The following is a 20,119-nucleotide window of genomic DNA, read 5'->3' on the forward strand; positions in this document are numbered from 1 at the left end:
CAGTTATAAGTACCTGGGTGTCCACTTGGACAATAAACTGGACTGTTAACACCAACGCCATCTTCAAGAAGGGTCAGAGCCGCCTGTTCTTCCTCAGGAGGCTCAGATCTTTCAACGTCTGCAGGACCATGCTGCAGATGTTCTACCACTTGGTGGTGTCCAGCGTCATCTTTTACACCGTTGCATACTTTTCCTCCTTTCTTCTGCTGGCTTCCTCCATTCTCTCCTCCCAGGGCACAGTCAGCTCCAGCATGATTACCTGCTTCTAGGACTCTGAATGTAGGACGACGTCTGGTCTTAGGCGGGTTTCTATGATGTCCTCAGGGAACCTCAGCTGTTTGCAGAAGTCCACTCTTAGCTGCCAGTCCTTTGCAGTTCCCAGAAGTCCTGTTTGGGTCTTTGGTTGGGGAGGAGGTTGTTCCCCGGCTCTGATGAATGTCACACCCTGCCTCTGTGGCTGGAAGCGCTTGCTGTGGTCAATGGCAGAGTGGACGGACTCAGCAATTGCCTTAAGCACCTGGTCATGGCGCCAACAATAGCGGCCTTCTCCAAGTGCTTTCGGACAGCTGCTAAGGATGTGCTCCAGAGTTCCCTTCCCTGGCACAATGTGCATGATGGAGTTTCAACCTTGCCCCAAAGAAAGAGGTTTGACGGGCTGGGCAAGACATCATAGACCGACTGGATGAGGAATTTTATACGGAGTGGTTCAGCCTTCCACAACTCTGTCCACGAGATCTTCCTGTTCATGGCTTCCTCCCATCTAGTCAATGCACCTTGCTGCCTTAGCCCGACCCACTGGCTCGCACGCTGTTCTTCGACACCAGCCCGCACCTCGAGTTGGACCTGGTCCCGCCTTTCCTTACCCTTGTGCCTCCTAAGGTGTGTTGTCGGAATAGTTCCCAGGCCTGCCCGACCAGTTGCCACGGACCCTACAAGCCCCTTGTGGAACAACCGAGCATCTGCCTGGTCCACCGCCTCATGCGCCCTCCACCTTCTGCCTGTCCTCACCACGATGCCGGCTTGAGCAACCTTTGGGTCCTTTGATTCCCTGTACTGGAGAACCTCCCTTGCCCTGGTGACCTTGAACTCCTCAGTAAGGCTGTTGATTGGTAGGGTCAGCTTGTTTTTATTGCCATAAAGGGCAATGCTGCTGAGACTCCGGGGAAGCCCCAACCAGCGTCGGAGGTGACTCCTGACCCTCCGCTCAAACCCTTCCACGGTGGATATAGGAAATTCATAGACAAGCAAGGGCCACAGTATCCTGGGCAGAATACCGTGCTGGTACATCCATGCCTTGAACTTCCCCGGGAGACCTGACTTGTCCACTGCTGTTAGCCAGCCTTCCAGCTGACTCTTGGTAGCCCTGTTAGAGGCTGTATCTTTCAGGGAGCAGTCGAAGATCTTGCCAAGACTTTTCACAGGTTTCTCCGTGACTGATAAGATCTGGGAGCCTCCTAGGGAGAAGCGGAACCGGTCAGTCACCCTTCCACCCTTCAGGACCAGAGACCTGGATTTCTCCAGCTTGAAGTGCATGTGTGCCCAGGTGGTGAGCTTCTCCAAGCCCTGGAGGATCCCTGGAGCCCTGCAGAATCTTGTCCTATTCAACATATTTCAGCATCTGATACCAGCTTGATAAAATTCATTAGTTGTTTTCACTTTGTCACTTTGTGCCAAATTGTCATTTTGTACCAAAAACACTTCAAATTGGTGAGATAAGCACTTTTTGAACACATGGCTTTATCTTTTGAACCTGTGGCTGGATTAGAGTGATTTTGACATATGTTGTCCAGAATCATGTCTTATTCAACATATTTCAGCACCTGATATGAGCTTGATATAATTCATTAATTATTATCACTTTTTCCCCAAAAACACTTCAACTCAGTGATAAAAGCACTTTTTGACCACATAGCTTTATCGTTTGACACATATTTTGCAGAATCTTGTCCTATTCAACATATTTCAGCACCAGACACCAGTTTGGTAGAATTCATTAGTTATTTACACTTTGTACAAAAAACGTTTGAACTCGGTGAGATAAGCACTTTTTGACCATATGGCAATATCTTTGGAACCTGTGGCTGGATTTGAGTGCATTTGACATATATTGTGCAGAATCATTGAATATTCAACATATTTCAGTTATAAGACACCAGTTGAAAGAATTTTATATTTATTTACACTGTGTACCAAAAACCCTTCAACTCGCTGTCATGGGGCGGACTCGAAGTGGGAACCACACCAGGTAGGGCAAGACAAGGGGGACATGGTGGGTCGAGCTACAGGGTAAGGGTCCCACACAGGCAGGGTCTCTGTTAATTCCCCGGCCCCGAGACAGAGTCGCACAAGGCTGGGTCCCACAATCCTCCGGTCTCAGGCAGGGTCTCAGGCAGGGTCTCAGGCAGGGTCTCAGGCAGGGTCTCAGGCAGGGTCTCAGGCAGGGTCTCAGGCAGGGTCTCAGGCAGGGTCTCAGGCAGGGTCCCACAATCCTCCAGCCCTGGGACCTCTTCTCGAGTCCCTCTCGAGCCTTCTTGATCCCTCGCGAATCCCCCGGCCCCGAGCAGAGCGTGCCGCTGCTCTTTATGGAGCCGGGTAATTAGCGGCAGCTGGCGCTGATTACCAATTGGGCCCAGCCCTGTGAGATCCTGACACTCGGTGAGATAAACACTTTTGACCATATGGCTTTATCTTTTGAACGTGAGCCTGGATTACGGTGATTTTGACATATATTGTGCAGAATCATGTCCTATTCAATATATTTCACAACTCAATACCAGCTTGTAACAATTCATTAGTTAATTACACTTTGTAACAAAAAAGCTTCAAATTGGTGAGATAAGCACTTTTAGACCACATGGCTTTATCTTTTGAACCTGTGGCTGGATTTCAGTTATTTTGACATATATTGTGCAGAATCATGTACAACTTAACATATTTCATTAACAGTAACCTGTTTGAAAGAATTCATTATTCATTTACACTCTGTACCAAAAACGCTTCAACTCGGTGAGATAAGCACTTTTTGACCACATGATGATATTTTTTGAACCATTGGCTGGATAACAGTGATTTTGACACATATTGTGCAGAAACATGTCCTATTTTACTCATGTCAGCACCAGACACCAGCTTGATAGAATTCAATAATCATTTTCACTTTGTACCAAAAACGCTTCAACTCGTTAAGATAAGCACTTATTGACCATATGGCTATATCTTTTGAGCCTGTGGCTGAATTTGAGTGATTTTTGACATATATTGTGCAGAGTCATGTCCTATTCAACATATTACAGCACCAGACACAAGTTTAAAAGAAGTCATACAGTTTTTACAATTTGTACAAATAACGCTTCAACTCGGTGAGATCATCACTTTTTGACCACTAGGCTAGATCTTTTGAACCCAAGGCTGGATTTAATGATTTCGACATATATCGTGCAGAATCATGTCCTATTCAACATATATCAGCACCAGACACAAGCTTGAAAGAATTCATACGTTATTTACATTATGTAAAAATAATGCTTCATCTCATTAAGATAAGTAGCTTTTTGACCACATGGCTATATCTTTTGAACCAGTGGCTTGATTTGGGTGATTTCAACGTATATCGTGCAGAATCATGTCCTATTCGACATATGTCAGCACTGAGATAAATGCTTTCTGACCACAAGGTATATCTACCATACCTGCGGCTTGATTTGATTTAATAGGACATTATCTGCACACTAGTTGTCCTAAAACCCTCCAATCTATGCTACTCTTAATCGTTCAAGCAGTAAGTTATTTTATTTTACCTAGTTATCTATCTTCCAAATCAATTTATTTTAGTGTAAAGAAATCCGCTGACTCTTGGTTCCCCCGAAAGAGAATCCACCACTGGACCTGGTACAGCCCGGACGGGAAGACAAAAAAAGCCATAGACCACATCCTCATCTCCCGCCGCTGGAAGACATCGGTTACCAACTGCCGTGTCTTCAGAGGCGCACAGCTTGGCAACACCGACCATCGCATGCTGATAGCCGACCTGCGGCTAAAGCTCAAGGCGGGGGCCTCAGCCAATGCCTCCCCCAAGCTGGACTCCTCCCGTCTCTTAGACCCTGCCATCATGGAGCGCTACAGCTGCTCCATCGCAAACCGTTTTAGCGCCCTCACCAGCGGGATGTCCCAGGACTGGCCTCACTTTAAAAGCGAGGTGACCATGGCTTCGAAGGGAGCCGCCGGGCGAACAAGACCAGCCCCCAAGAAGCCCTGGATTTCCCAAGCCACGTTGGACATCGTCAACAGCCGACGAGCTGCTCGACTGCGTGGGGACATGGTCCTGTACCGGCGCCTCAACGGCCAACGGAACATTTCCATCCGTCAAGACAGGGAAACATACTGGAGAAACCAGGCGACAGCCATGGAGTCAGCCTCCAAAAACAACAACCTGCGGCAGCTTTTCAATCTGCTCCGCCAAGGGAAAGCAGGCCCCCGCAAGCGCTGCTTCCTGGTTAAGGATACGGCCGGAAACGTCCTATCCACTGAAGCTGACTGCCTCAGTCGCTGGAAGGAGCACTTCAGTGAGCTCCTAAACCATCCTCCCCTACCAGAAACCTCCACCACCCACCCCAACAATAACCCGGACTCTCTCATCTCCCCGGTCACCCCAGCCGAAGTGAAGGCAGCCTTGTCAAAGCTCAAAAACGGCAAAGCCCCTGGCCTATGTTCCATCACAGCTGAGATGCTGAAGGCCGGAGGTAACAACATCATCCTTTGGCTCACACAAATCATCAACCATGTGTGGGTCACTGAGTCGCTGCCTGATGACTGGAGGCGGGGCATTATACTTCCCTTCTGGAAGCATAAGGGCGATCAGCTGACTTGCAGCAACCACAGAGGAATCACCCTCCTCTCCATCCCCAGAAAACTATTCACCCGCGTCCTACTAACCCGTGCTCTACCTGCAACCCAAAGCAGACGCCGCCAACAGCAAGCCGGTTTCATGACCAATCGGTCTACCACAGATCACATCTCTGCCCTCCGGCTCATAATTGAAAAGGCCCGGGAGTTCAGGAAGGATCGGCACCTTTACATCGCCTTCATCGACCTGAAAGTAGCCTTCGACACGGTGGACCTCGGCTCTCTCTGGAACATCCTGACATCCCTCGGAGTCCCGGCCAAAATAACCACACTGTTTAGGCAGCTCTACCAAGGAGCCGAAAGCTGTGTGCGTGTGAATGGCCGGAACTCTGAGTGGTTCCCCATCAACAGCGGGGTGAGGCAGGGCTGCGTCGCTGCGCCAGAACTTTTTAATTGTGTCATCGACCATCTGATGACAAAAGTCTCTGAGCGGATCCCTGGGGTCCCCATAGGCAGCTACACCCTCAGGGATCTCGAGTACGCAGACGACACCACGCTGTTCAGCGAGACCGCTGACCAGCTTCGTGAAGCCCTCCATGTTTTTGATGAGGAGTCCAGGAAACTCGGCCTGAAGATAAGCTGGCCAAAAACCAAGCTTATGCATATAGGAGAGGGACCTGATCCACCACCACTCCTCTTCGACGGCACCCCTGTCCACTTTGTCGCCTCCTTCAAGTACCTCGGCTCAACCCTATCAAACACCGGAGATCTCAAAGTTAAGATTGACCGGCGCCGTGCCCTTGCGGCGTCAGTCATGCAGTCCCTGTGGAGACCATTGTGGCGACACCGGCACATATCCCGGGTGACAAAGCTCCGGGTCTACAATGCCTCAGTCATCTCTGTCCTTCTCTATGGCTCCGAAACCTGGCCGCTGAACAACATGCTGGCAGCCAGGCTTGATGGATTTGACTCCAGGGCCCTGAGGACATTAGAAGGCATCAGCTGGACCCAGCTTGTCACCAACAAGACCCTAAGGGATCGAACCCAGCAGCCCCCAGCATCTCGCCTCGCAGCAATGCGGCGAGTTCGTTGGTATGGCCACATCATCCGCTTGCCTGCCGAACACCCCACAAGCTCCATCTTGGCCTTTAATCCCCAGCTAGCCGGATGGAGAAGACCCAGAGGTGCCCCCCGCACCCGCTGGCTTGATGTTGTGGCCCAAGACCTCAGGGCCTGCGGTGTGAGCCTGGCACAGGCACGGCAACTTGCCAACGACAGACCCCAATGGAGAAACCTGGTAGCCACGGTTGGCTCTACGCATTTCCTGCAAGAGGACTAACTAACTAAAGGGAGGTGACCCAGCGGTTTTAACTACAGGGGTATGAAAAAGTTTGGCCACCCCTGATCATTTTCAAGATTTTCCCTTATAAGTCATTGGTTGTTCATGACAGCAATTTCAGTTTAATATATCATATAGTAGACAAACATAGTGATATTTGAGAAGTGAAATTAAGTTTATAGGATTTACAGAAAGTGAGCAGTAATTATTTAAACAAAAGTAGGCAGGTGCATAAATTTGGGCACCCTTGTTGTTTTATTGATTTGAATACCTTTAGCACTAATTATTGGAACACAACATTTGTTTGGTAAGGTCATTGACCCTTGACTTACATACACAGGTGAAGCCAGTCATGAGAAAGGGTATTCAATGTGGCCAGTTGCGAGTTGCTCCCTTTGCATGTTCTCTGAAGAGTGGCAACATGGGAGCCTCAAAACAACTGTCAGATGTCAAATAACCTAAACATCATGGTTTAAGGGAAGGATACAAAAAGCTAGCTCAAAGATTTCAGATGTCAGTTTCCACTGTGAGAAACATAGTGAGGAAATGGAAGACCACAGGCACAGTTCTAGTTAAGGCTCGGAGTGGCAGGCCAAGAAAAATCTCAGATAAGCAGAGGCGAAGGATGGTGAGAACAGTCAAACTCAACCCACAGACCAGCTCCAAAGACCTACAACATGATCTTGCTGCAGACGGTGTCACTGTGCATTGTTCAACTATTCAGCGCACTTTGCACATGGACATGCTGTGTGGGAGAGTAATATGGCAGAAGCCTTTTCTGCGCACACGCCACAAACAGAGTCGCTTGAGGTACGCTAAAGCATATTTGGACAAGCCAGCTTCATTTTGGAATAAGGTGCTGTGGACTGATGAAACTAAAATTGAGTTATTTGGACATAACAAGAGGTGGTATGCATGGCGGAAGAACACAGCATTACAAGAAAAACCCTTGCTACCCACAGTAAAATTTGGTGGTGGTTCCATCATGCTGTTGGGCTGTGTGGCCAGTGCAGGGACTGGCAACCTTGTTAAAGTTGAAGGTCGCATGGATTCCAGTCAGTATCAGCAGATACTTACGAACAATGTTCAAGAATCAGTGACAAAGTTGAAGTTGCGCCGGGGCTGGATACTTGAACAAGACAACGACCCTAAACACTGCTCAAATTCTACTAAGGCATCCATGCAGAGGAACAAGTACAACATTCTGGAATGGCCATCTCAGTCCCCAGACCTGAATATCATTGAAAATCTGTGGTGTGATTTAAAGCGGGCCGTCCATGCTCGGAAACCATCAAACCTGACTGAACTGGAGATGTTTAGTAAAGAAGAATGGTCAAAAATACCTTCAACCAGAATCCAGACCCTCATTGGAAGCTACAGGAAGCATTTAGAGACTGTTATTTTTGCAAAAGGAGAATCTACTAAATATTGATGTAATTTTTCTGTTGGGGTGCCCAAATTTATGCACCCGCCTACTTTTGTTTAAATAATTATTGCTCACTTTCTGTAAATCCTATAAACTTCATTTCACTTCTCAAATATCACTATGTTTGTCTGCTATATGATATATTAAACTGAAATTGCTGAGACGAACAACCAATGACTTATAAAGGAAAATCTTGAAAATGATTAGGGGTGGCCAAACTTTTTCATTCCACTGTAACTACAGACCAATATCCAATTTGTGTGTCTTATCAAAAATTATTGAACCCCTTGTTTGTGATCAGCTAAAAGTTTTTCTAGTGAACTTCTTTCAAATTTGCAATCAGGTTTCAGGAAAAAAACATTGTACCATCACAGCAGCCACAAAGGTGGTCAATGACATACATTCTGCTCTTGATAAGAAGCAATATTGTGCCTGGCTTTTTATTGATTTGTCGAAAGCTTTTGATACTGTAGATCATGCTGTTTTAATGCATCGGATCAGCAGTTTTGGATTTTGTAGCTCTGTACTTTCTTGGTTTAGAAATTACTTGAGTGACAGGACTCAGTGCGTTAAATGTGATGGTCTGGTTTCTGGTTTCTCTTTGAGTGTCCAAAAGGGGGTGCCACAGGGTTCAATATTAGGACCCCTCTTGTTCATTTTGTACATTAATGAACTAGGAAAAAATCTGTCAGATGCCAATGTTCATCTTTATGCTGATGACACAATCATCTACTGCTTTGGATCCACCCCTGTGAAAGCAATTGAATCTGTGCAGAAACTTTTGATGCGATTCAGCTCGCACTAGTGCAGCTAAAACTGATTCTAAATGCTGACAAAACCTGGTAGCCACGGTTGGCTCTACGCATTTCCTGCAAGAGGACTAACTAACTAACTAACTAAAGAAATCCAGTAGTAGTTTTATCTTCCTAATAGCAGGTTATTTCAACTATAGTAACCATTGAGTTACATTAAGCACTTCAATTAACCCAAGTGGAAACGAACACTCTCAAATGCTATTACAATCAGACTAACAAGTCAACCTATTCAAGATATGTCACATAAAATGAAACATAAGGTGAATATATCGTTCTATAGTTACCAAATTCACCATGTTACGACCATGTTGAGATCCACTCTATATAGACGGCTGAAAAACCTGTATCTCCTTTGCAGATCAAAATCCACGTCCCCCAAAAGCAAGTAGAACAGAAGAGCAGGGAGGTTCTCCCTCCAATGTCACATCCAGTCGGGAAAATATTCAAAGTAACCACAGTCTATCACCAAAAATTTATGAAAGATAAAATAAACGTCAGAAATACTTTATATCTGTCTTTGTTCAATGACTTGATCAACTCAACAGCATGACTTCCTATACTGTGGTGTTTTTCTTTTCTTTTTTCTAGTAACTTCAGGAACAAAATCACTCTTGATTGTTTGATTTGACAGTACTATCAAACTAAATGAAAAATCAATTCACCGACAATATGAAATTATATTTTAAAACCATTTGGACTTTTTTTATATCACTTATAAGACTATTAAAAATTGTGACAATTTACCCATTATTTATTTTTATTCATTCAAGTATTGATTAACATATTGCTATCTTCAACTAGGTTACATGATTCTACATACTATATTTCAAAATCAATCAAAAACCCCCGCAGGTACAAAAGATAGAGACATGATGGCCATGGTGGTCATCTCACCAAGTTGAAGCTTTATGGCACAAGTTTTAAATAACTTTGGAATTCTTTAAAGCTTGTGTCTGATGCAGAAATATGTAGAATAGGACATTATTCTGCACAATATATGTTAAAATCACTCAAATCCAGCCATAGGAATAAACAATATAGCCATTTGTTCAACAAGTGTTGATCCTACCAAACTGAAGCTTTTTGGCCCAATTGGAAATAACTTTGGAAATCGTTAAAGTTGGTGTCTGGCGCTGAAATATGTTGAACGGGACGTGATTCTACAGAATACATATGAAATTCACTGAAATCCAGCAGAAGGGAAAAAAGAAATAGCCATTTGGTCAGGAAAGATTTATCTCACCAAGCAGAGACAGGAGAACGTCGTGGTGTTGCAGACTGACAGACAGGGCTCTGTGTGCATCTACACCCAGTCCCACTGGATGGAGGTGATGCTGATGGACACTCCAAATGGCAATGAAAAAGCCTCAGTTCTTCACCATCTGATAACCTGAGGTGTTAAAGTTGGCCTTGATCCACAGATGTTACAGAAGATGAAAATGAGTACAGATCACAGATTTTAGCTGTTATACAAATGTTATATATGCTCTACACAACTTCAATGTCTGAAACAGTCAAGTTCAAACACTTCATAAGTTCACAAGTGTTCTTATTTGTATACTTCTGGAAGCCAAAATGTTATTTTTTCGTGAATTTTCAATGTTAATTTCAATTTTCAAGGAAAACTAATCCTTGTCTTTAGATGTCAAGTATTTTCACTAAACAAAATGGTCTCAAATACTATATGATATTGACAGAATGCTACTGAAGAGGCTTTAATTGCATGTTGGAGTGGAGGATGGTGAATGTAATTGATTAGTCATTGCAAACTTGCCTAACATCACCTGCTGTCAATTAACCTTCCATTTGTGATGCAATATTCCCCTGTTCTTCATGAAAGTCACCAACTACTTACTAAGTTGTATCTTAACTCCACCTTTTCCCCAAATACAGTCATTCATAGACACATGTTATGTTTTATCTTCACAATGAAATTTAAACATCACTTCAAACAAGTGTGGGGTTCAATGTATCTGGAATACATATATATATATAATGATGTAATTACAGTTTTCTCACCGTTGGGTCATTTCACGGAAACATGGATTTATATCTGCAGAAATCCTAAGAATCATCTTTTGTTTCCTTGTGCATGTATTTACTGCTCTTGACAATTTTATTTATTTTCATTTCAAAATTGTATGGCTGCAGATCAGCTAAACCATGTCCTGGCATTGTTTGACTTGAGACCTGTTAGACGAATTGGGCAAACACCACCTTTGCAAAACAGTAGATGTCGATAGAATTGCTGGACTGTTTTTTTTAGTTTTTTTAGTTTATTATCTTTCTTTATTTTTACACCAGTGGTTGCGTGATGATGTTTGCGGATGACATTGTGATCTGTAGTGAGAGCAGACAACAGGTAGAGGAAAATCTAGAGAGGTGGAGGTATGCTCTGGAAAGGAGAGGAATGAAAGTTAGTCGCAGCAAGACAGAATATATGTGTGTGAACGAGAGGAACTCGGGTGGAGCGGTGAGGCTACAGGGAATGGAGATCAAGAAGCTGGAGGATTTCAGGTACTTAGGGTCAACAGTCCAGAGCAACGGAGAGTGCGGAAAAGAGGTGAAGAGACGGGTCCAAGCAGGTTGGAATGGGTGGAGAAAAGTGTCAGGGGTACTATGTGATAGAAGACTATCGGCCAGAATAAAAGGAAAGGTGTACAAGACAGTGGTGAGACCAGCGATGATGTATGGACTAGAAACTGTTACAATGACCAAAAGACAGCAGGCAGAACTAGAGGTTGCAGAGATGAAGATGTTGAGGTTCTCTTTGGGAGTGACCAGGATGGATAGGATCAGGAATGAATCTATCAGAGGGACGGCACATGTTCGATGTTTTGGAGAGAAGGTCAGAGAAGCCAGACTGAGATGGTTCGGTCATGTACAGAGAAGAGATAGTGAATATATTGGTAGACGGATGCTGGAATTGGAGCTGCCAGGCAAGAGGTCTCGAGGAAGACTAAAGAGAAGATTTATGGACGTAGTGAGAGAGGATATGAAGGTAGCTGGTGTGAGAGAGGAAGATACAGAGAATAGGGTTAGATGGAGAAAGCTGACTCGCTGTGGCGACCCCTAACGGGAAAAGCCGAAAGAAGAAGAAGAAGAAGAAGGAGGTTGCGTGATTACAATTCTACCTCGCAACCATCAAGTGTCCTGATCTCCCCTCCATCACTGTGTGGTTCCTATATCCTCTATCCTCTGCCAGATCAAAGAGACTGGTAGGCATCGTACCAACAGCCAGTTGTCTCAGGGGCCACAAACCCATGTGTGTCCTGCACCAAAACAAGAGATGTTGCTCCATTCTCTATTTCTTGTTTTCGCGGTGCTTGGAGCACTTTTTCGAGCCACATCCTGGTGGAGCAGCGCAACGGCTCCATTGTTTACACCTGGGATCAGCTGATGGAGCTGAGATGCAGCGGCGGGATGGGGGAAAGGCACGAAATCCCTAAGGAGCTACGGAGGAAATACCGGGGCTGCCGAGCGGCGAGGAGACGGGAGCTGAGGAAGAGGAGATACAGACCGTATCTCCCCTCCATTGTGATGGGAAACGTGAGATCGCTGGACAACAAGTTGGAGGAGTTAACAGCACTCACACGGAGCGACGGTGTGTTTCGTGAGGCCTCGGTGTTGTGCTTCACAGAGACTTGGCTAAACAGCAACATACCGGACTCTGTGCTGAGTTTACCCGGCCTTCAGTTGGTGCTAGGGGACCGGAGTTGTGCCGGCAGCGGCAAGAAGAAAGGAGGAGGTGTCGCCATGTTTGTAAACAAGTGGTGCAACCCCGGACACATCACGGTGAAGGAGCGTGTGTGCAGCCCGGACATCGAACTGTTGGCAGTGAGTCTCCGGCCGTACTATCAGCCCAGAGAGTTTTCCCACGCCATCATCTTAACGGTTTATATCCCACCGTCTGCCGTTGCGCCGCGGGGTAATGACGTCATCAGCTCAACGGTCGCAAGACTCCAGACTCAGCACCCCAGTGCCTTCATAGCCATCTCTGGGGATTTTAACCACGCCACATTGTCATCTTCTCTGCCCACTTTCAAACAGTTTGTGGACTGCAACACTAGAGACAGTAAAACCCTGGACCTGTTGTTCACAAATGCCAAGGACGCATACACCTGCACAGCTCTCCCTGCTCTGGGCAGGGCAGACCACAACCTGGTCCATTTAAAGCCTCGCTATGTTCCTGAAGTCCAGCGGCAACCTGTGATCACCAGAACTGTCCGAAGGTGTTCTCAGGAGGCTGAACTGACTCTTCAGGGATGCTTTGAGATGACTGACTGGGATGTGCTCTGCGACGATCAGGAAGAGGACATTGAAAAACTTTCTGACTGCATTATGGACTATGTGAACTTCTGCACGGACAACATCATCCCCACCAAGACAGTGCGTTGTTTCACAAATAACAAACCCTGGGTGACTAAGGACATTAAGGCCACGCTGAACAGGAAGAAGTTGTTTTTTTCTGGCACAACAATTTCCTTCGGGATTAATAAAGTTGTTCTCATCTCATCTCTCAGAGGGAGAGGGCAACACATCGTATGTTTTCTTGACCGAAGACCGGACATCGTTCCAGAGCGTGGTGTGAAGATGAAAGGCCTAATGGTGGACACGGGCGCTACTTCCCACATCATCACGGATGAGACAAAGTTCAAGAGCTTCGATGAGACTTTCAGAGCTGACACACACCATGTTGTGCTGGCAGACGGGACCAAGTGTCAAGGCGTGGTGAAGCAGCGGGGAGAGGCAGCGGTGATCCTCATAGACAGCAGAGGACGTCACCACACAGCAACACTGAGAAACGCGCTGTTCATCCCTTCCTATCCAATCCCTTCCTATCCACAGGACATTTTTTCTGTGATGGCCGCCACAGCAAGCGGAGCAACGGTAATCTTCAATGAAGGAAAAGACATGGTCAAAATGAGTGACGACTGGCGTGTGGTGTCCCACAGACATTTAAAGAGGCAAGGAGTTCACTTAATGCTGACAAGTGGATGAAAGCTATGGACGAAGAGATGGAGTCATTGAGAGAGAACAACACTTTTACCCTAACACAGCTACCCCAAGGCAAGTGTGCAGTGGGGGAAAGGTGGGTGTATGGACTAAAAAAAAGAAGATGGCACAAACAAATGTAAAGTTCGTTATGTCGCTAAGGGCTACAGTCAAAAGTATAGCACAGATTTTGAGGAAACATTTTCTCCAACAGCAAATATGACAAGTGTAAGGGTGTTAATGCAGAAATCAGTTCAGGAAAATTTGTTACTACACCAAATGGATGTAAAGATAGCCTATCTTCATGCACCCATGGATTATGAGCTCTATGTAGAACAACCAGAAGGGTATGAAGTAACAAATACAAAACAGAAGCTGGTGTGTAAACTGGAAAAGTCACTATACGGCCTTAAACAGGCAGGTCGTAATTGGAATCCGATGCTCCATTCTTACTTGATTGACAATGACTTTATTCAGAATGAAGCAGATCATTGTGTCTATGTCAAAGAAAACCAAAATGACAAAGTCATCATCATAATATGGGTAGATGATTTAATCATCGCTGCGAGTGATGAGGAAGTAATGAAAGAGGTGAAAATCATGCTCACAGCTAGATTTAAAATGAGGGACTTGGGCAAACTGACATATTTTCTGGGTATTGACTTTGATCAGTCAGAAGAGTGTGTTAAGATGTCACAAAGAAAATATGTGGAAAGGTTACTTGTGAAATTTGACATGCAGGATTGTAAACCCAGAAAAAACGCCATGTGAACAGAAACTTGATTACTCAGATGATGCAAGTGCATTAAGTGATGTCAAGAAGTACAGAGAAATAGTTGGAAGTTTCATTTATTTATCTATGTGCCCAAGGCCCGATTTGAGTTTTATAGTTAGTAGGTTATCACAGTCATTTGCAAATCCCACTGAAGAGCATTGGGTGACTGCTAAACATGTGCTAAGATATCTGAAAGGTACTACAAACAAAGAACTATGCTACCGAAAATGTGACAAACTAGAGATACAAGCCTGCAGTGATGCTGACTGGGCAGCAGATGTTACTGATAGACGCAGCATAACAGGGTGTTGTGTATGTCTAAATGAAAGTGGCCCTGTTGTGCAACATTCCATCAAGGCTTCTTACCTTCAAGGTTGTTTCTGGATGCAAATTCTCAGTCTGCATTCAAATCCAACACACAATCACTTCGGTGGCCAGTCAGCTTTAGTGACAATTTGTTTTGACTATTTCATATTTGTGAATGTCCAGACGGAGTCTACTTTTGGTACATTAAGCCAATTTCTAGTTTGCCGTTCAGTCAAACAGAAGCGCCCAGAGGAATGAATGTAATCCAGCAAGTTGTTTTCGATGATAGACAGGATTACTTATCTCCTTACAGACGACAAAGATATATATATACTATATACATGGACTTGAACCAGTACCTTCTGCTTCAGAGGATCAGCCCACTGGTGCCAGATCTCCTAAACATATATCCACATAAACATGTGTTAAATATCAAGCAAGTGCACTGGGATCCTTCCTGCCAAGCTGATTTGAAGTATTATTGATATGCAGGAACACAACCTTCTTTCTGAGCCAGATTTTACATCCTGTGTTCAACAGCTATATAGTTGAATAGATTCACATAAACCAGCTAGTAGACGACATTCCAAGAAACCGGATGAATGTCAGCGAGAACATTTCAATCTACAAAATAGTTGACTCTGATCTTCAGATGACCTCATGTGTACAAGAGGTAGTCTACCTGCGCTCTTAAGTTACTTTATAAAACACCAAACTTGCATGGGACTTCATCTAACTCCATCGCCCTGTAGCCGCTAACATTTAGCATCACAGCTTCAGACTCAATTTCCCCTCCAGAACATTCCTCCATCAAGGTAACTCCAATCACTTCTTGTCATCACAACAAAATCTTCGAAGTGTCGAGGTTTGCACCTGTTCTCCTGGACACACAGTACATCCACCTTCCTTCTCTGCAACACATTAGCCAACTCTACCTTTCCCAGTTACCGTCCCTGGCTCTTTTCCTCTCTTGTAGCCTATCGGCACCAATGGCAGTTGTTAAACCGGGCCTCTACCGACCTGGTCCAAGTTGTCTGATCCAACCCTGTGCATTCATCTGCGCTCAGAGACCCTGCCCATGCCCCACCGAGGAGCCATTAATGGCATTCGTTAATTCCCGGTCTAGGTCAGGGAGACCAAACAAGAGAAAGTATGCAGACAAGAGTTACGGGAAAGCGTATTTATTAACAGCTTGCAAAAAAAATGGTAAAAAGTGGAAAGTCCTTGGCTCCTAAGCAGTCTGGCTTAACCACAACCGCTGCCGCCTCCAAAAGCAATTCCAGTTAAGAGACCACGCAGCACTCACCGGCTCCCAGAGGGTATCTCACATCCCTGGCGTCGCCCAGGACCAATCGGGGGCTGCGACTGGTTGCCATTTACTAAACGCTCTCAGCTGCTCAGAACTACCTGCAACATAGAGGGAAACAGTGCCAATTGAACAGATGAATAAACAGGTGCTGCAGTGACGTACAACCGACGTACAACTCATGGTTACAAAGCTAAATCACTCCCAGCGATTAACGGACAGCCAATTTAACAATCCAACACTAAATGACTCCAGACATGAACGATGTGCAAAACCAGAGCTTTTTGGGAGCTGCTCCTGTTGAACAAGAAATGACCAAGAAACAGTCTAACTTGATTTTAGTTTTTAAAGTGATATCAGCTCTTGTGTTGGAAAGTTCTAAGTGCACCAACTCTCAGACACCTTCTATTGCAAAAACAAAATTTGTCTACGCCTCCGGTAACAACTTTTAGGCAGTACTGCCTGATACTCTGAGCCCTGTTGCATTAATGCAGAATATACAGGCTGCACCTTGTCACTCAGGACAGTTTGGAATAGCAATGTCCAAATGTCTACAGGCCACTCGTGTCACTCTACTCTCTCAAAACAGGCAATTTCTCCACCTCACGTGCATTGAAAGGGGAACCATGCCAACATAGCAACTGACATCCAGTGGCAGCCCAAATGAAGCTGAAGCATTCAAGACGGACGAGCCGGTTTGTGAAGGTACAGTGTCACGATCGCCAAGCAGAGAAGAAAAAGCACCACCTACTTGGACAGAAAAAAAAAAGGAGAGCGAAACAGCAAACCTGTCTTTCATCCTATGCTGTCTGGCTACACTCTCACCTACAACTACTTTGCATTCACTGATCTCTTTCAGGTTACCTCGTCTATACAAGATGTAGTCTACCTGCGTGCTCCTACCTCCGTTCTTATAAGTCACCCTATGTTCCTGTTTTTTTCTGAAAAAAGTGTTCACTACAGCCATTTCCATCCTTTTTGCAAAATCTACCACCATCCGTCCCTCTGTGTTCCAAATCTGCCCATCACATCTTCACCCCCTCTATTGCCTTCACCTACATGTCCATTGAAGTCTGCACCAATTACCACTCTCTCATTTCTGGGAATATTCTGCATCACTTCATCTAACTCATTCCAGAACTTCTCCTTCTCTTCAGATTCACATCCCACCTGCGGGGCATAGCCACTAACAACATTGAGCATCACACCTTCAATGTCCAGTTTCAGACTCATAAGTCTATCTGACATTCTTTTCACCTCTAGGAAATTCCTAACAAACTCCGAACCGATCTGACCAACATGCTGAATGACCTTAATCTAGAGCTGCAAGGAAAGGACAAAACTGTGATCAATATGATCAGCTCAGTTAATGCTTTCAAACGCAAAATGCAACATCTCCCCTCGAAGCTCCACCGCCATGATTCGGCAAACTTCCAGAACTTCCAGAACCAAGAGCTGGAGACACAAGAGCAGTCATGTGCACAGCTTGACAGTGGACGCCACATAAAGCAAATTGACAGTTGTCCGTCAGAGTTCGACAGACGCTTTCAAGACTTTGCTGTACTCGAGCCGGTCGCTACATTCATGTGCTACCCTTTCCAGGAAGATGCTGAGGTTGTTTCACTGGCATCAAAAGTTGCAACCCTGTTTGCCCTGAACTCTTCTGGAGTGGAGGATGAGATTCTGACACTTCAAGTCGACATTCAGCTGAAGGCCAGAGCTCATGGACAATTCTGGAACCTACTCACAGAGGACAAGTACCCCAACATCAGAAAATGTGCTACCTTCTTGACTGCATTATTTGGCTCCACTTATTTATGTGAGTCAGCTTTTTCCCATATGAAGATCATGAAGTCAAAGTACCGTTCCACAATGACTGATGAGCATCTGGAAGTCTGCTTGAGGCTGGCTATCAGCAGTTACTGTCCGGACTATGCAACCCTGGCTAATTCCATTCAGTGTAAGACATCTGAGTAAGGTCATGACAAAAAACATGTACAGAGTTGTATTGTGCAATATAGGTTGATGCAGTAATGCAAGGCATATAGTGTACATATAAAAATGATTCTCAATATATTTAGAAATAATGTGTTTTGTGGGCGGTCGATCATTTTGACTCGGTCATGTCATAAGTAGCTGTCAGGTTGAAAAAGTGTGGGCACCCCTGGTTTAGGAGGTCAGTGTCACATTTGCTCAACCAGCAGAGAGGTGTCCTAAAAGGATCCATGTCAGGACCACTATCTGCCACCTTTTGTCACCAGTAGAATAAATGGTGTTCAGTCATCTCAGTAAAGAGGAACCCTTTGGGCAGATCTGCGTCATAGGACATCAGTGCCAGATGACTTTCGATGGCCTTTCTGCTCCACCTGCTTTAAGGGACTTCTCATAAACATCTTCCAGCTATCTCTTCTTCTGATGACACACTGCTTGACCAGAGAGTATTCTGAAGATCACTGTGTTTCTGATAGTTACAAACCCTTGCTGCTAGATGTACTCTCTTTTTCTTATCCTCCTTCAGGCCTGGTTCTCCACCTCTTTCTGCTCAATAGCCTCCATCTTTTCTAAAGTGTATCAACTAAAGACATTGAGCGTCTTTATTGGACTTTAGTTGATGGGAGCTCTCTGATGTTGGATTGCTGACAAAAGGACATTTGTGGATGAATGTAATGAAATCATTTCATGAGGGAGTCTTGTTTTACAAAGAATGACAGATGTCACACAACTTGTGGTGAGCAGAGACCCGACACTGGTCCTCAGTGAAGTGTGTCAGTCTCTGCAGCAGCAGACACTTCACTTTCACTTCAGTCTGACTGAGGGGGTTTTTGTACGATGCTTTTTCACTGTGTGAACGTCCACTGACTGTTGATGTTATGTGCACTCTGACAGTAATAAACTGCCGCATCTTCAGTCTGGACTCCTCTGATGGTCAGAGTGAAGTCAGAGTTTGATCCACTGCCTGAAAAACGATCTGGAATTCCTGATTCTCGACGAGTTTTGGAGCTTGTCCTTCTTTCTGTTGGTACCAGGCTAGAGCATAGTCACCATCATCATCCTGGTAAACCTTCTGACTGGTCCTACAGGAGATGGAGACGGGGTCTCCTGGAGCAGAGCTCTTTGCTGCAGGTTGAGTCACCGTGACCTGACCTCTGGACTCTGAGGATACAGACACACAAAGTGAAAGAGACTCCACGGCTTTGCGGGCTTCATCTCACACATAGTGATGTTGAGAGAGGAGAGGAGGTGGACTCTCTGGACTTTACCTGTGAAGCAGCAGCAGAGGAGAGTCCAGATGAGGACGGAGACCCGCGTCATGTTTGTGATGAGGAGGATTTGTGATGAAGGACGGCTGTCAGTCATCCAGGGTCCAAGTGTCTCGACTATAAAGAGTCCCAGAGCACTGGAGCATGGAGCTGCTGATGCAAAGTGTCTCTATGGAAATCAACGCCTGACTCCAGCCAGCACTTTCAGGGAGGTCTCATCCATGCAGATGGTTGTTTTTTTTGTGTGTCTTTTTGTTTCACGACAGCAACTCAGCCACCAAGTGGTAAAGTGACGGAGCACGGTCAGCGGATGCTGAGCATATAGTGCCAAGAGGTCACCGACTTTCTACAGAGTCAGTCGCAAACTTCATTTTCCTACTTTACTGTGCACCAGTGCACAAAGCAAGCGCCATAAAAACGTTAATGACAGCGTCTGGTGTGGATGAACTTGACTGGCCATTACAGAGTCCTGACCTCAACCTGCTATAAGACCTTTTGGAAGAATTAGAGCAGAGGCTGAGATCCAGACCTTCTGTTCCAACATTAGTGTGTGACATCACTAATGTGCTTCTGGAAGAATGGTCCAAAATTGCCATAAACACACTCCTGATCCTTGCGGACAGCCTTCCCAGAAGAGTTGAAGCTGTGGCAGTTGACTGAAGAGATATTGAGATTAGGTTAGCAGTATTGCGACCACAGGGATTACAAAAAGGTATTTTCTGGTCAGGGCTCGGTGTACGAGCAGGGGAAAGATTTTCAGCTAGTCACCAGATTGTAGCTCCTAGCTACTTTCCACCTGTAGTCCTGGGAAGAAAATACAAATATAAAACTATACAAATAGACAATACATATAAAATATACAAATAGGCAATGAAACAATATATAAACAGGCAATAAAATAAGTAAAACCCAAGTTGAAGGTGTTTTGATATTATTAGTTTGGTCATCAGAGAAGAGATAGTGAATATATTGGTAGACGGATGCTGGAATTGGAGCTGCCAGGCAAGAGGTCTCGAGGAAGACCAAAGAGAATATTTATGGATGTAGTGAGAGAG

The 20,119-nt window shown here is 45.2% G+C and overlaps 1 gene segment (V, D, J or C); it reads right to left on the minus strand.

Moving 5' to 3' along the window:
* The window catches only part of LOC147234370 (Ig kappa chain V-III region MOPC 63-like), a 65,326-nt gene that overhangs the window by 29,147 nt on the left and 16,060 nt on the right, over positions 1-20,119 (minus strand). The window contains 1 exon segment of the V gene segment in view: positions 5,525-5,538. Coding sequence covers positions 5,525-5,538 — 14 coding nt within the window.

This window comes from Fistularia commersonii, chromosome 4 (assembly GCF_037954325.1).
Source record: "Fistularia commersonii isolate RoL2024-O1a breed Wild chromosome 4, RoL_Fcom_v1.0, whole genome shotgun sequence".
Taxonomy (NCBI): Eukaryota; Metazoa; Chordata; class Actinopteri; order Syngnathiformes; family Fistulariidae; genus Fistularia; species Fistularia commersonii.